This window comes from Pongo abelii, chromosome 23, assembly GCF_028885655.2.
Source record: "Pongo abelii isolate AG06213 chromosome 23, NHGRI_mPonAbe1-v2.0_pri, whole genome shotgun sequence".
Classification (NCBI taxonomy): Eukaryota; Metazoa; Chordata; class Mammalia; order Primates; family Hominidae; genus Pongo; species Pongo abelii.
In genome coordinates, this window is record NC_085929.1 from 36,168,491 (window position 1) to 36,183,460 (window position 14,970).

Here is a 14,970-nt window from a genome sequence, read left to right on the forward strand (position 1 = left end):
CCATTCCCAAAACAGTCACTGCCATCAGGGCAGCCTGCTGCTGCCACTGCCACTACCCACAGCTGCACAGAGCCCTGGGCCAGCCCTGAACTTGGTGTCAGAGGCAGCCTGGGGTCTGGACACAGGGCAGGGACCTAGCTCTCTCTCAAGTGAGGGCTAAGGGCAGCAGGGCACATGTGATCAGGATGGCCCCACCTCCTGAAGAGGTTAAGATTCCTCAGCTGCAAAATGGGGGTGCCAATCTCCCTGAATGCCCCCAAACACTGGGAACACAGTAAACACCAAACTCAATTCTCATATGGTCACCACTTCAACCTGTGACTAGGAGCCAGTCATTCAGCCTCAGTTTCCCCATCTGGTACCCTAGTCTCCCAAGTCTCAAATTCATAGTGCCTTGTGTCAGCACAGGGATGCATGTGTCTGGAACCCAGACAAGGACTCTGGGGCACCCCATCTCTACCCTACCCATTGGTGCTCACTCCAGTTCAGCCACAAGGACTCCATGAAACCTTGTCACAGCCCCAAGAGACAGCCGGGCCTCTGTGATTCGCTCCCAGCGGAGGACACCATGGAGCCAGAGCAGGGAGGTGAGTGGCTGGTGCAACTCGGTTAGCAGGTGGCAGAGTGAGGATGGGACTCATAGGAGGTCCTGTCCAAGTAGTGGTGCAGGGGCCAGAGCTTTCTGGGCAGCCTCCAACCAGCCCAAGCCATTCGCACACGGGCTGAAGGAGTCTGGGGTGTAGGACGTGGATCCCTGGACAGCAACCAGTCCCAAGGGAGGTGCTCACATGCCCAAAGACAGGATAGAACCCTTTTAGACGGGACCGTTCAGACAGGACCAGGAGGAGAGAATGTCACACTCCAACGTTTGAGTCATGTCTGTACCATATATACTTTTAAGGTGGGGAGACAAAAACTGGACACAGATTTAAAATAAAGGTAAAAGACAAAGTTAGTTTTAAAACACCTTTACTAGCTGGGTGTGGTGGCCCATGCCTGTAATCCCAGCACTCTGGGAGGCTGAGGCAGGTGGATCACCTGAGGTCAGGAGTTCGAGACCAGCCTGGCCAGCACGGCGAAACTCTGTCTCTACTAAAAATACAAAAATTAGCCAGGCATGGTGGTGCATGCCTGTAATCCCAGCTACTTGGGAGGCTGCAGCGTGAGAAATGTTTGAACCCAGGAGGCGGAGGTTGCAGTGAGCCGAGATCGTGCCACTGCACTTCAGCCTGGGTGACAGAGTGAGACTCCATCTCAAAAAAAAAAAAAAAAAAAAAGGCTGGGCGCGGTGGCTCACGCCTGTAATCCCAGCACTTTGGGAGGCTGAGGCAGGAGGATCATGAGATCAGGAGATCGAGACCATCCTGGCTAACATGGTGAAACCCTGTCTCCCCTAAAAACACACAAAAAAATTAGCCGGGCGTGATGGCAGGCGCCTGTAGTCCCAGCTACTCAGGAGGCTGAGGCAGGAGAATGGCATGAACCCCAAGAGGTGGAGTTTGCAGTGAGCCGAGATCGTGCCACTGCACTCCAGCCTGGGTGGTAGAGCGAGACTCCGTCTCAAAAAAAAAAAAAAAAAAAGAGGCCGAGTGTGGTGGCTCATGCCTGTAATCCCAACACTTTGCACTTTGGGAGGCCGAGGCGGGCGGATCACCTGAGGTCGGGAGTTCAAGACCAGGATGGCCAACATGGTAAAACCCCATCTCTACAAAAATACAAAAATCAGTCAGGTATGATGGTGGGTGCCTGTAATCCCAGCTACTTGGGAGGCTGAGGCAGGAGAATCGCTTGAACCCACAGGCAGAGGTTGCAGTGAGCCGAGATCACACCACTGCACTCCAGCCTGGGCAATACAGCAAGACTCCATCACAAAAAGAAAGAAAGAAAGAAAAAAAAAAAAAAAACACCCTCATAGTCTCTTTCACTGGAGTACAGAGAAGGCAAGAAGTTTGGCCTTCACCTCCTGGCAGAGCTCCAAGGGAAGGCCTCACCCCCCAGACTATCTGGCCAGGTCCCCTTGGCCCAGGCCAGGCCACCATTTTGCGAAGCCACACCACAGAGGTAGTCAGGTCTGAAGCCCTGTTGCAAGATGGGGAAAGCAAGGTAGTCGGGATGGGAAAACGTGTTCAAAGTCGCATGCGGCTCCTGGGCGCAGCTTTATCCCCTTTTCCTCCCCTCCCTCCTTCAATCCCTGGAGGAAGAGCCCAGGAGCTCAGGCTTCAGTTTTGGCCACGATGCCATGCAGCCTTTGTCTGCCCCTGCCTGCCCTGTGCCCCGTTCTGCTGATGTGAATATCACCCGAGTCCCTTCCCTCAAAGAGGAGGACCAGGGACATCACGAAGCACACACCCCAAGGACCCCGATCCAGCAGCTCCCCTTCTACTTGTGAGCGTCCCGAGGGCTGAGGCCATCCCCAGACCCCCTTCCTTAGAAAGGCAGTGGGACCAGGACCTTGTCATCACACCCTGTGCAATCCCGGCTCTACATTTTCCCAGCTGTGTGCCCTCAGGCAAGTCGCACCCTCCCTGTTTTCCCTTCTGCAAGGCCCTAGAGGCAACAGCGGGTAGCAGTGCATGGTGACCACAGCCCAGGCCCCTCCCTCTGGCAATGGACTTGGTGACTTGCAGCCAAATCAGCTCAGCCGTCTGCCTCCCCTCCAGCCAGCACAGACTCCAACAGGGGCCCAGCCTGTTGGAAAGAGAGGCTCTTTCAAACACCCCTCAGGCCTCTGGCCAGGGCCTGGGGCCCCAAGGGCTCCTCGGGGAGCTATGTGTAGGCAACTTTATTCGGCCCCTGGGCCTGGGCAGTTCATGGAGATTCCTGAGCCTCAGGAAGGGGAAGGCGGGCTGGGGTTTTGCCCCCAGGGGCACAGCGGGAGGGAACCCTGGGGACCTGTACCTGCTGCTTGGGGCTGAGCTCAGTCGCTTGGCTCTCTTCTCCAGCCAGTCCTCCAGATGGCCCTCGGGGAGCTCGGGAGCATCTAGTAGCCACTCTCTGGCTCGCCTCTCCTCTGTGGGGACAGGGAGACAAAGGCAAGTGAGGTGTACACTCCTGCCTGCCAGAACCCTACCCTCTCACAAAGCAGAAGCAACTGGTAGGCCCTGAGCAAGCCCTGGGAAGTTGCAGCAACCTTCAGGAGGATGCACCTGGACTGCTTCTCCAGGCCATCTGTGCACAAGGGCCCAGCACTTGGCCTCACTGTTTTCCCATCAAATAGAGACAACCCCAGCTGCCTCCAAGCTCTTGGGGAGCTGGAAACAGGACAGTGCATGTAGAGAACCTGGCCCTGGCCAGGCACGGTGGCTCACGTCTGTAATCCCAGCATTTTGGGATGCCAAGGCAGGTGGATCACCTGAGTCCAGGAGTTCGAGACCAGCCTGGCCAACATGGCGAAACCCTGCCTCTACTAAAAATACAAAAAAAAAAAAAATTAGCCATGTGTGATGGTGGGTGCCTGTAATCCCAGCTACTTGGGAGACTGAGGCAGGAGAATCGCTTGAACCTAGGAGGTGGAGGCTAAGATGGCACCACTGCACTCCAACCTGGGCAGCAAGAGTGAAACTCCATCTCAAAAAAAAAAGAAAAAAAGAGAGAGCCTAGCCCTAAGAAGGGGTCTGAATCTGGGGTGCAGGGAGGCAGCGACGGCAGTCGAATGGGGTCAAATCTCAGCTCTGTCACCTGCCAGGTCTTTGACCCTGGGCAGGGTAATGAGCCTCAGTTTCCCTGGTTTTTCTTCTCATAAGATGTCCAACAAAACCTGTTGCTCAACGAATTAAAACCAATCAACGAATGGAATTTATACAAGCTGGGTGTGAGCGTTTGATGGGGTCAGAGTTGCCAACTAATCTGGGATGGAGTCTTGGGCCAGAGGAAAGTAATCATACACTTGACCAGCACTCACTCAGAGCCGGGCCCTGGTCTCTGGAGCTCACTCGGGTCCAGGCCCCAGTCTCTGGAGCTCACTCAGGGCCGGGCCCTGGTCTCTGGAGCTCACTCGGGGCCAGGCCCTGGGCTGCACAGGTGTCATCTTGCTTCATCCTTAGAGACATCACATTTGATAGGACACAGCCTCCAAGAGGTTAAGCTACGTACCAAGGTTACAGAGAATGTGGCAGAGCCGGGACTGTCTGAGCTGCCAGCTAGGACTCTGTTCCCAGCCACCCTGGGACTCTCCCCATTCCTGTCCCCACTAGGCATAGTCTCCAGTTCCAGGCCCACTGTCCCATGCTCGTCCCACTGTGGGCCAGCCGTCCTCTGAGAGCCCATAGCCAGGGAAGAGCTGGAGCTGCCGCTGCTGCCAGAACTTGCTAGCCAGTCCCAAAAGGCCTTGCTTCCACCCTGGGAAAAAATGCTCCTGGAAACCCTGTGTTGGTCCTGGGGCTGTAGCCACAGCGCCACTGGCTCCCAGGGCAGGGCACGGAGCCTGCAGTGTCTAACTGGTCAGAGGGGAGTAAGGCCCATGGGAGGATCAGGGCAAAGGCCAAGCTGCCCCAGACCCTCACTGGCTACCCTGAGGCCTCCTGGACAGAGAAGCCTAGGGGGTCAGGCACTGAGAGACCCGGAGTCTGCCCCTAACCTGCTGGGGGGCTCATGCGAGGCCCTTCAGTCTGAATGTTGGCCTTAGTTTCCCCACCTGTTCAATGAGAGGCTGTGGAAGAAGACTGATAAAGGCCATCTCAGTCAGAACTTCCTCGTTCTCTAACTAGAGGAGTGAATTTCCCAAAGGCGAGATGTCAGTTTCCATGGAGGCTGAACTTGCCCCTCCCTGGAATCACCAGGCTGTGAGACTCCAGAGGGCAGGGAAGGTGTGTTCCTAAACTCCTTGTCCCCAGACTGTCATAAGGGGTCTGCTTGGTGCCAAGTGGGGACTGGGTATGCTGCCTGATTGAGGAAGGGATGGGGTGTACCCACCAATGACTGCTGGGCTGGCCACAGGGTCCAGGTGGGGCTGAGGTGCACCTTCAGGGCTCCCAGGCAGGAAGCCACGCAGGCTCCACTATAAGGGGACACAGGCCTGCCTTTTCCACTCATGCTGAGGCTGTTCCTGACACCTGGCCCAAACCAGGGGCTCAGGGCTCCCCATCATCCTGGGCGGCCTTGGCTGCCAATGATGGGGAGATGGGGAGGCATAGGCCAGCTTCACTGGTCTCAGAGCTCACATGCCCCAGCACCCCACTCCCGCTTAGCCCAGGGCATCCCGAGACATACCCTCCACCTGGATGCTCAGCTCCTGCAGGTCTCGCTCTGACATGTGGGAAAATCTGCAGTTGGAGCCAAAGTCACACTGGCCTGCCGCAGGAAGACAGAGTTACTCACTGCTCGGGAGGGGCTCCCCACGGGGGCTGAGGGGTGCCCTGATGAGGGGTCCCAGAATCTTAGGGGCAGGACTTCAGGGCCTGAAGAGTAGCAACCCTGATCTGGGACAGAAAATGGAATCTCTCCGGCCCTGCCCGTTCAGCAGCCAGAGCAACCTCTCACCCATCATGCCATATGCTCACGACCCTTCTCCAGCTGCCCCCCCCATGCTGGGGATCACTTCCGACTGAAGCCTGTCATGACTGGGCCTCGCAAGCCTCTGCAGGCTGTCTCTGTCACCAGCCCTCCCAGCCCTGCCTCCATGAACTACATATGGGTTCCTGAAAGGGCCATGCTTCCTTTCTCCACTCCAAGCCGCAGCACGTGCTATGCCCAGCCTAGTATTCTGCCTGCTTACCTGGCTCACGGGAGCAATTGGACTGCTCCTTAGAAAGGCTTCAGTGGCAGCTTTGCCAAAGAGGCACCAAAATCTGGGGTGGCTTCCCCTCTCTCAACCAAGGAGACCAAAATGTATGTCGAGATACTGGGAGGCTAGAGGTGTCTCAAGCCAGGATAACCTACCAGTGACATATTCACATCAAGGCAAAGTCTGTAGGGAAGCCCCTGATCTGCAGGCTTGGTGCCCATCCTAGGGGAGCTTGGACATTTACCCAGTTTCCCTAGTTCAGCTGTAGCACCTCTCCCCAGTGCTAAGCTCCCTTACAAACCATGTGAATCGTCATAGTTTTCCTCTTTGCCGTGGATGCCAGGAAGCTCAGAGCCAAACCCTTAGAGAATACATACGACCTCAAGGGCAAGCATGGAGAAGACTATTCTCTTGGTTTTATCTTATTTTTCCTACTCTTATTTTTATCTGTCTTTGGTTCCTTCACTTCCTGAGGTTTTTATCTCTTGCTCTCTCTTTTTTTAAAAGAGACAGGGTCCTCACTCTGTTGCCCAGGCAGGAGTGCAGTGGTGTAATCATAGCTCACTGCAGCCTTGAACTCCTGGGCTCAAGTGATCCTCCCGCCTCAACCTCCCTAGTAGCTGGGGCTACCAATGTGTGCTACCATGCCCAGCTAATTAAAAAAATTTTTTTTGGTAGAGATGGAGGTCTCGCTATGTTGCCCAGGCTGGTCTCAAACTCCTGGCCTCAAGCATTCCTCCCACCTCAGCCTCCCAAAGTACTGGGATTACAAGAGTGAGCCACCATGCTTGGCCCTTTATCTCTCTGACCTATATGCATCTCTAGTAGCTGAGTACTGAGCAGTCAAATCTACACCTAGCATCCTTGGTTCTGATCCTGAACTTCCTCAGATCATCAACCCTGTTACTCTCTGAAGTTCTGCCTGCTGGGAAGGAGGCCAGGCTCCCAGGCTAACTTAATCAACAAGTCTATTCCACCCATAAGTGTCTCTTGGATTTACTTGTAATCTCCCACGGCTTGCTTGTTCTAGGGGAGCTGATACAATCACATTCTAGATCTGAAGAGCTGAGGACCAGTCTCTAGGAGGTCCTGAGACACAACACCTGGGAAGGCCCTGACTGGCCAGTCAGCTGGAACCACTGCTGCAAAGTGGGCTTGGGATGGTGGCCTGGGTCGGGGAAGACACTCTGCAGAGGTCCAAGTGGGCCAGGTTGGACACTGCAGGTCCCCGCAGGCACCTGAGCTGTGCAGAGGACTTTACCTGTCAGTAGAAACTTCCTGCAGGGCCGCTTGTTCTGCTCATCCAGCAAGATGGCAGCTGCATCTGCAAGAGAAGAGAGGGACGCGATTCGGACGGTTCAGGCTCCACCAAAGGAGGCGGGAAGTAGAAGCCACACAGACAGATGGACCCTTTATCCTGACACAGCTGTGCAGAAAGAAGAGTTTCCCATTCCATGGAGGAGTGGAAGCAGGAGATGACCACAGGCGGGAGTCCTGGGCAGATGGATCCGAGCTGCAGGTGACCTCAACCTCTCCCACCCCACGCAGGACGGGCCAAAGGCAAGGACCAAGTTTCATGCCAGCGGTTCTCAACTTGGCACGAGGGAGTCCCCTGGGGAGTCTGGGGACTTTGGGTTTTTTTGTTTTTTAGAGACAGGGTCTCGCTCTGTCACCCAGGCTGGAGTGCAGCGGTGCAATCATGGCTCACTGCAGCCACTACCTCCTGGGCTCAAGTGATCCTTCTCCGGTCTCAGCCTCCCAAGTAGGTGTGACTACAGCTGTGTACCACCACACCCGGCTAATATTTTTGATCTTTTTGTAGAGCTGGTGACTCATTATGTTGCCCAGGCTGGTCTCGAACTCCTGGGCTCACACGATCCTCCCATTTTGGCCTCCAAAAGTGCTGGGAATATAGGTGTGAGCCACTGGGCCCAGCCTGGAGGTATAATACTTTAAAAAAATCCTGGCACTATGGAACTTCTCGTTATTATCTTTGCAACTTCCTGTGAATCTATAATTATTTCAAAATAAAATGCTAAAAAAATTTAAATAAATCCTAGTGCCAGGAAGCCCACCAGCCAATCCCAGGATCCAGGCACTGCTCCGCAGGCAAGCCTGCAATCCCTGGCTTCTGTCTTCCCTCCTTCCACCAGCTGTAGGGCACTCAGGGCCAGACCAGCCACTGCCCTGGACAGGACTTCCGACAATCACTCTGTAGCATCGGCAGTCACTCTGATCCTAATCTTAACCCTAGTTTCCTCTGATTTTTCCTATTTTTCTTTTCTTTCTTTGAGACAAGGTCTCACTCTGTCACCCAGGCTGGAGTGCAGTGGCATGATCTCAGGTCCCTGCAGCCTCGACCTTCCTGGACTCAGGTGATCCTTCCCCCTCAGCCTCCCGAGTAGCTGGGACTACAGGCGTCCGCCACCGCGCCCGGCTAATTTTTTTATTTTTTTGTAGAGATGGGGTTTCGCCATGTTACCCAGGCTGATCTCGAACTCCTGGGCTCAAGCGATCCTCCCCACTTGGCCTCCCAAAGTGCTGGGATGATAGGCGTGAGCCACTGTGCCCAGCGTATCTTTACTTTCATCATATAGTTATGGTTTTAAATTTGATTCTTGATAGGCAAGCTATTAATCAGTCAAAATCTGTAAGGAAGTAGGGTACCTGAGGATGGTACCCTGACTCAGGAACCCTTATATCCACCCCAGGGGAGGGGAGAGGTAAGGCCTGGGCTGGACATTCACCCACCACCTTTTCTAGAGGCCAAGGAAAGACCACAGGCTTCAGAGTCCAAGAAACCTGAGCTCAAATCCTAACAACATATGACCACGTGCAAGCTGCATAATCTCCAAGTCTCAGTTTCCCCATATGTCAAATGGGAGGATAGTTCCCACCTGGCAGGGCTGCTGTGAAAATGTCATCAGATAATGAATGGAGAGCGCTTTGCAGAGGAGGCCCGTGGTTCCCAACCCTGGTGGCACATGAGAATCACTGGGAAAGTGACCAGGTCTGCCTCTGGGGCCAGCAGTGGCCTTAGCACCATGTTCTCCAGGTATGCGGCCAAGACTGGGTGGGTACACAGCAAATGGTAGCAATTCTTCATTTTTTCCTCACAAACCCTCTGAACAGCACAAACATCCCCACCTTGCAGAGGGGGAAAACAGAGGTTCAGACAAGGGAAGTGATTTGCTAAGCGCAACTGGTGGCTTGCGGGTTGGTGGGGGGAGCGGGCGGGCTGTGTGGTCTGCTGGGATAAGGAGTTGGTTGTCAGAGAACTCATGCCAGGGGGACCAGCAGGGTGGGGAGGGTCTATCTGTCAGCGCCGGGCTTGTCAGACTCATTGCACCCAGCTGGTGCTACAGACACCACTGCCTGCCTTTCCCTGAGGGGGGCGGGGGCTAGGAGAGGGCATGTGGACATTGCCCTGGACCCCCCTGAGGCTGGCAGCAGAACTGAGCCTGAGTCCTAGACAAGGGGCTCTGCCGGGTGGCTTGGCGTGGGAGAAGAATTCCAGGCTGCCCATGTCTGCTCAGTGGTTCCCGACCCCAGCCACACATCAGAATCACCAGGCAGTTTTTAAACTACATGGACACCCGGCCCCAGCCCTCTCAGGTTCTGCTTTAATTCATTGGAAGGGAGGGCATCAGAATTGCTTAAAGCTCCTCGGTGACTCTGAAGTGTACTCAGGGTTGAGAACCCCTGGCCCAGGCCCTGCACAAGGAAGCCCATGCTCTTGCAGTGGGTATTCAAGGCCCCTCGTGATCTGACCCTATTGGTCCTTCTTGCTTCATCTCCCAGAATGAACAGCTGCCCCTGGTGCCTCATGTTTCTTTGCTCATTCACTTAGACGTTCATCTGCCAAACATTCACTGAGCATGTCCTGAGTGCCAGGCACCACGCCAGGCTGAGGATTTAAGTGGAGAACAAGTCAGAGCTGGTCCTTCCTTCTGGTCCAACAGTCACACTAATCCCTATGGATGTAAGTGGGGTAAATATCTAGCGTGTAGCCAAACCACCTGACCCGTTCTAGGGGTCGGGGAGGACGTCCCTGAGGATTTGCTGCCTGACTTGAGTTCTGAGGTGGGGGGGCCTGGCTTGGGGCAGGGAGGACAGCAGGAAGGGCATGTCTGCAGAGGGGACAGCTTATGCCCAGCAGATGCAGTGGCCAGGGTGGCTGCAGCTGGGAGGGAGAGGCCGGCAGGTCATGGAGGCCTGGGCAGGACAGGGGCTTTGCCCAGAACACACCATTGTAATTGGGCGCAAGCTCGCTAGGGAGAGGGGCCCTATTTTATCCACCTTTGAATCTTTAGAGGCTGCCTGGGAGCCGAGGACACGCTGAATGAATAAGCCCATGAGATGAAGGCCGGAGGGAATCCTTCTGAGGACCCACAGGTACCGTGCCTACTTAGTAAGCTCTCATGTGCCATGCAGTCATCATGAGGTTACTGAGCCGCTGTCATAGCCCTGGGAGGTGGGGACTGTTGTAGCTGTTTTATACATGACAAAATGAGGGCCACAGTGTTAGTGAGTGACACCTGGGGACTGGTGCCCTGCACCTGACCATAGCGGATGGATCATCAGCCCCTCTGAGGGCTAAGGGGACGTGCCCCAGGCCAAGAAGCTGGGAGCAGAGCTGAAGTTGAGTTCAGTCACACGGTATATCCGCAAGTCCCTGCGGTTGCTCAGGGTGAGCAGAAGCCCTGGGGCAGCCTCCTGAGGAAGTGGAAAGAGGTCATGTGCCAGCTTGGCCCTCGGTAGCTGGGGACCCAAGGTGAGGGAACCCACTGCTCTGGATTTTATTTCATTTATTTATTTTTTTTGAGACAGGGTCCCGCTCTGTTGCCGAGACTGGAGTGCAGTGGTGCAATCTCGGCTCACTGCAGCCTCCACCTCTTGGGGTCAAGTGATCCTCCTACCTCAGCCTCCTGAGCAGCTGGGACCACAGGAATGGGCCACCATCCCTGGCAAATTTTTTTATTTTTGTTTTTACTTTTTTGAGGTGGAGTCTTGCTGTCTTGCCCAGGCTGGAGTACAGTGGTGTGATCGCAGTTCACTGCAAACTCCACCTCCCAGGTTCAAGCAATTCTCCTGCATTAGCCTCCAAAGTAGCTGGGATTACAGGAACCCACCACCATGCCTGGCTAATGTTTATATTTTTAGTAGAGGCAGGGTTTCACCAGGTTGACCAGGCTGGTCTTGAACTCCTGATCTCAGGTGATCCACCCACCTCAACCTCCCAAAGTGCTGGGATTACAGGCGTGAGCCATGGAGTCTGGCCAAATTTTTTTATTTTTAGTAGAGATGGGGTTTCACCATGTTGCCCAGGCTGGTCTTGAACTCCTGGACTCAAGCAATCCTCTCACCTCAGCCTCCCAAAGTGCTGGGATTACAGGTGTGAGCCACCACGCCCTGCCTGCTCTGGATTTTGAAGTCATCACCTGTAACTGGGGATGCCTGGCCTGGCCTGCCCAGCCTCTTACAGAGCTGTTCTAAGGACTGAATGTGTTGGGGATGGGAGGACGCTGAGAACACAAGAGCCCTGGGGGACTCCTGTCGCCTGCTGCTTCATCTTTTCTATAAGTGACACAGGGACCTCTGCCAATCAGCCCTGGACCCCAGGATCCAGCTGTTGACAGCTGAGAATCTGGGACTAGGTGATCTCGGCCCAGCTCCCTCCAGATCATAGCCCACACTGGATTTGCACAACAGGGAGCCTTAGCGTAACACCAGGGTTAGAGGTCTTCTAGGGACCTAGGAGACCCCACTGCCCATGAATTTTCCTGTGGCCTTGCAACCACAGCCACGCCTGGCCTGCTGAGCAGCCTGGCCACCCCCTCACCTGAACCTCTGAGCCTCAGCTCCCTCAAGTGAAATGCGGAGAGTCTGGGAAGCCTTTAGAAACACCATGCCTAGTCCCCAAACCTGCCTCTGGGGAGGGGATGGGGTCGGGGAATCTGTGGTTTTAACCTAAAGGTCTCCAGGTGATCCTAACCTGCAGCTGGAGTTGAGAATCACTGCCCTAGAGAGTTGTCGAGAAAAGCAAATGACGAACTATGAAAAGCACCGGCATGTAGCTGGCACTCGATCCATGCTCATTCCCTGTTTGTGAACTCTCAGTTTCAGGCCTCTTTTTTTTGAGACGGGGTCTCACAATGCTGCCCAGGCTGCTCTTGAACTTCTGGGCTCAAACAATCCTCCCACCTCCGTGTCCCAAAGTGCTGGGATTGCAGGCGAAAGCCACCACACCTAGCCCCAACCAGGGAACTCTCTCTCTACTTCTCCTCCCTTATTGGCTGCCGGATTTGGTTCCTTCTTCAGAGGCCCTGTCCCAGAATCCTGCTTACCAACCTACAAGGCATCGGCCCCACTCTGGCTCATTCCAGGAGCTCCTGGCCCACCCTTGCCCCACCGCCAAGTGCCCATACCTCTCAACCTGGCTCCTTTCAGTCACCCTCTGGAACCTCCCTGGCTGTTCCTCAGTTGAACGTCCAGTGACAGCCGTGCAACAGCACAACTCCCCTCTCTGGGCACCTCCCGGGAAACAAGCCCTGTGCTAGGCACTTCCGACCTTAGCTCATTCACCCCAATTGTTCTTGCTCTGCGAGGCCTTTCCCAGAAGAGCCTGCCTTCCTTCTGCAACTGGGTTATTCACCCGTGCCTGCAGCCAGTCATTCAACTGCCACTGACCGCACCCAACTGCTCTCCAGACCTGTCAAGGCAGGTCTGGCCATGGCAGCTAACGCCCTTCAAAGGCTGCTCTCTGCCCTTGGAACAGGGACCCTCCTGCTTACGATGGCCTCCACAGGCTTGGAAGATCCCTGCCCCAGAGCCAGCTTGAGCCCTGCCATTCTCTGGCCCGCTCCGCCCAGCCACACCCTCTCCCTCCTGCTCCCAGAGCCCTGGTGCTGGACTCAGGGCTGCCTGCTTCTCTTCACACCCTCCACCCAGAACTGCGTGGCTAGCTTTCCCCTATTTCAGCTGTTGGCTCAAACATCACCTCCTTCTGAGGCCTTCCTCCTGTCCACAGAGCCCGGCAGGTGCCTGGAGCACTGAGCCCTCAGTCAGGGTTGCTGGGGAAAGAGCTCACTTACCAGCCTGCTCCTCTGAGGGCCCAGTGGCCCAGGCCTCCCTCTCTTTTGATCCTCAAAGAGCCCAGACCCAGACTGTCACTGACCCACAGGGGTCTTTGATGATAAGAAAGATCAGAGAGCAGGGCTCCAGGAGCCCAATCCCCAGCCAGCGGCACCTACCTCGGAACATGTCGTACCAGACCTTCTTGGCCTTGAGGTGCTGCAGCCCGTTCAGGTGCTTCTTGCGGTTGTGGAGGTTGTCCTGGAAGGAGCGGTCGCAGTAGTCACAGAAGTATCGCTTCCCCATGGCCACTCAGAGCAGGTGCTTTGCTGCCTGGGAAGCCACAAAGAGCTCAGATTAGACCATTGGAGAAAACACATCCCTCACCAGCCCACTGAATCCTTCCTGAGGGCCAGGCCTGAGCCCAGGCTTTACTCATATGCACCCCGCCCCATTAGGAGTGTCAAGCTGATGAGTATGGCCTAAGAGGTCTCATTCCAGAGGGATCTGTTAACCATTCTGATGTCCAGCCTGCAACTTACACCAGTTAAAGTAGAACCTCAGTGGGTGAGGCCTGGGCACTATTTTTTTTTATTTTATTTTTTATTTTTGAGAGGGTCTTGCTCTGTCACCCAGGCTGGAGTGCAGTGTTGCAAACACAGCTCACTGCAGCCCCCACCTCCTGGGTTCAAGCAATCTTCCTGTCTCAGCCTCTCAAAGTGCCGGGATTACAGGCGTGAGCCACTGTGCCTGGCTGCTGTTTGGTAGTTTTTAAAGTCTATCAGGTGATTCTAATATGTAAGTAGGCTGAAGAACTGCCACCTTATACCCTGTGGCTGGCCTCCCTTGTCTCCTACCACATAGGGTTTTATTTTTTTGAGACGGTCTCGCTCTGTCACCCAGGGTGGAGTGCCGTGGTGTGACCACGGCTTACTGTAGCTTTAACCTTCTGGGCTCAAGTGATCCTCCCGCCTCAGTCTCCCAAGTAGCTGAGACTACAGGTGCGTGTCATCATGCCTAACTTAAAAAAACAATTTTTTTGTAGAGATGGGGTCTCGCTATGTTGCAGAGGCTGGTCTCCTGGGCTCAAGTGTCCTCCCGCCTTGGCCTCCCAAAGTGCTGGGATTACAGGTGTGAGCCACCGCCCCATCCCCTACCGTACCTCTGACCGCCATATTTGCACCATGTAGGCCACACCAGCCTCCTCTTTGCTCCTCACACATGCCAGGCACATGGCCACCTCCCGGCCTTTGCACCCGAGGCTCCCCAGGGAGGGGTGTGCCCTCCTGCAAACTCCCGCCTCACTTCCCCTTTTGACCCCTTCCATCTTTGCTCCAATGCTACTTTATTCAAGATGACAGAATCTTCCACTTAGCTTCCTCCACTCCCTGCTTTATTTTCCCTCGTAGCATGTATCACCCTTTGATATGGTTAGGCTTTGTGTCCCCATCCAAATCTCATCTTGAATTGTGATCCCCATAATCCGCAGGTGTCAAGGAAGAGACCAGGTGGGGGTAACTGACATGGGGGTGGTTTCCCCCATGCTGTTCTCATGATAGTGAAGAGTTCTCACAGGATCTGATGGTTTTATAAGGGGCTCTTCGCGCTTTGCTCGGCACTTCTCTCTCCTGCTGCCTTGTGAAGAAGGTGCCTGCCTCCCCTTTCCCTTCTGCCATGATTGTAAGTTTCCTGAGGCCTTCCCAGCCATGCGGAACTGTGAGTCACTTAAACCTCTTTCCTTTGTAAATTACCCAGTCTCGGATATTTCCTTATAGCAATGTGAGAACGGACTAATACACCCTTCATGCAATAAGTTACTTGTTATGTTTACTGTCTTTCTCCCACAATAAGAATATAAACCCATGAGGGTAGGTTTGTGTTTTGTTTACTGCTGGAGCCCCAGCACCTAAAATAGTGCACAGTACAGAGTAGGCATTGAAGTACTTGTTAAATGAATCAATTCCCATTTTCCCTTTGGGACAACTGAGGTTCAGAGAGCGGGTGTGATTTGCCCAAGGTCACACAGCTGATAAGCAGAAGGCAAACCCAGTCTCCTAATGTTACACTACCAGGTGTCCTCTCTTCCACAGCCAGTTCAAGGCTTAGAGAAGCCAGAGGGCTCAGGCAGTGAATGCTGACAGCTTCCCAAGGAGATCACTAAATTATCAGGTGGC

The 14,970-nt window shown here is 54.5% G+C and overlaps 1 protein-coding gene across 2 annotated transcripts in view; it reads right to left on the reverse strand.

Annotated features, from left to right (window-relative positions):
- The window catches only part of ZMAT5 (zinc finger matrin-type 5), a 36,178-nt gene that overhangs the window by 4,520 nt on the left and 16,688 nt on the right, over positions 1-14,970 (reverse strand). Inside the window, exons 2-5 of one of the 2 annotated variants that reach the window (XM_002830995.6) lie at positions 12,976-13,129; positions 6,984-7,046; positions 5,209-5,289; positions 2,899-3,010 (exon numbers count right to left, since the gene is read on the reverse strand). In XM_002830995.6, the coding sequence (XP_002831041.1) occupies positions 2,899-3,010; positions 5,209-5,289; positions 6,984-7,046; positions 12,976-13,102 (383 nt within the window). In that variant the 5' untranslated portion in view covers positions 13,103-13,129. The remainder of the gene's footprint in view (positions 1-2,898; positions 3,011-5,208; positions 5,290-6,983; positions 7,047-12,975; positions 13,130-14,970) is intronic. The other variant, XM_063723014.1, reaches the window with a different exon arrangement.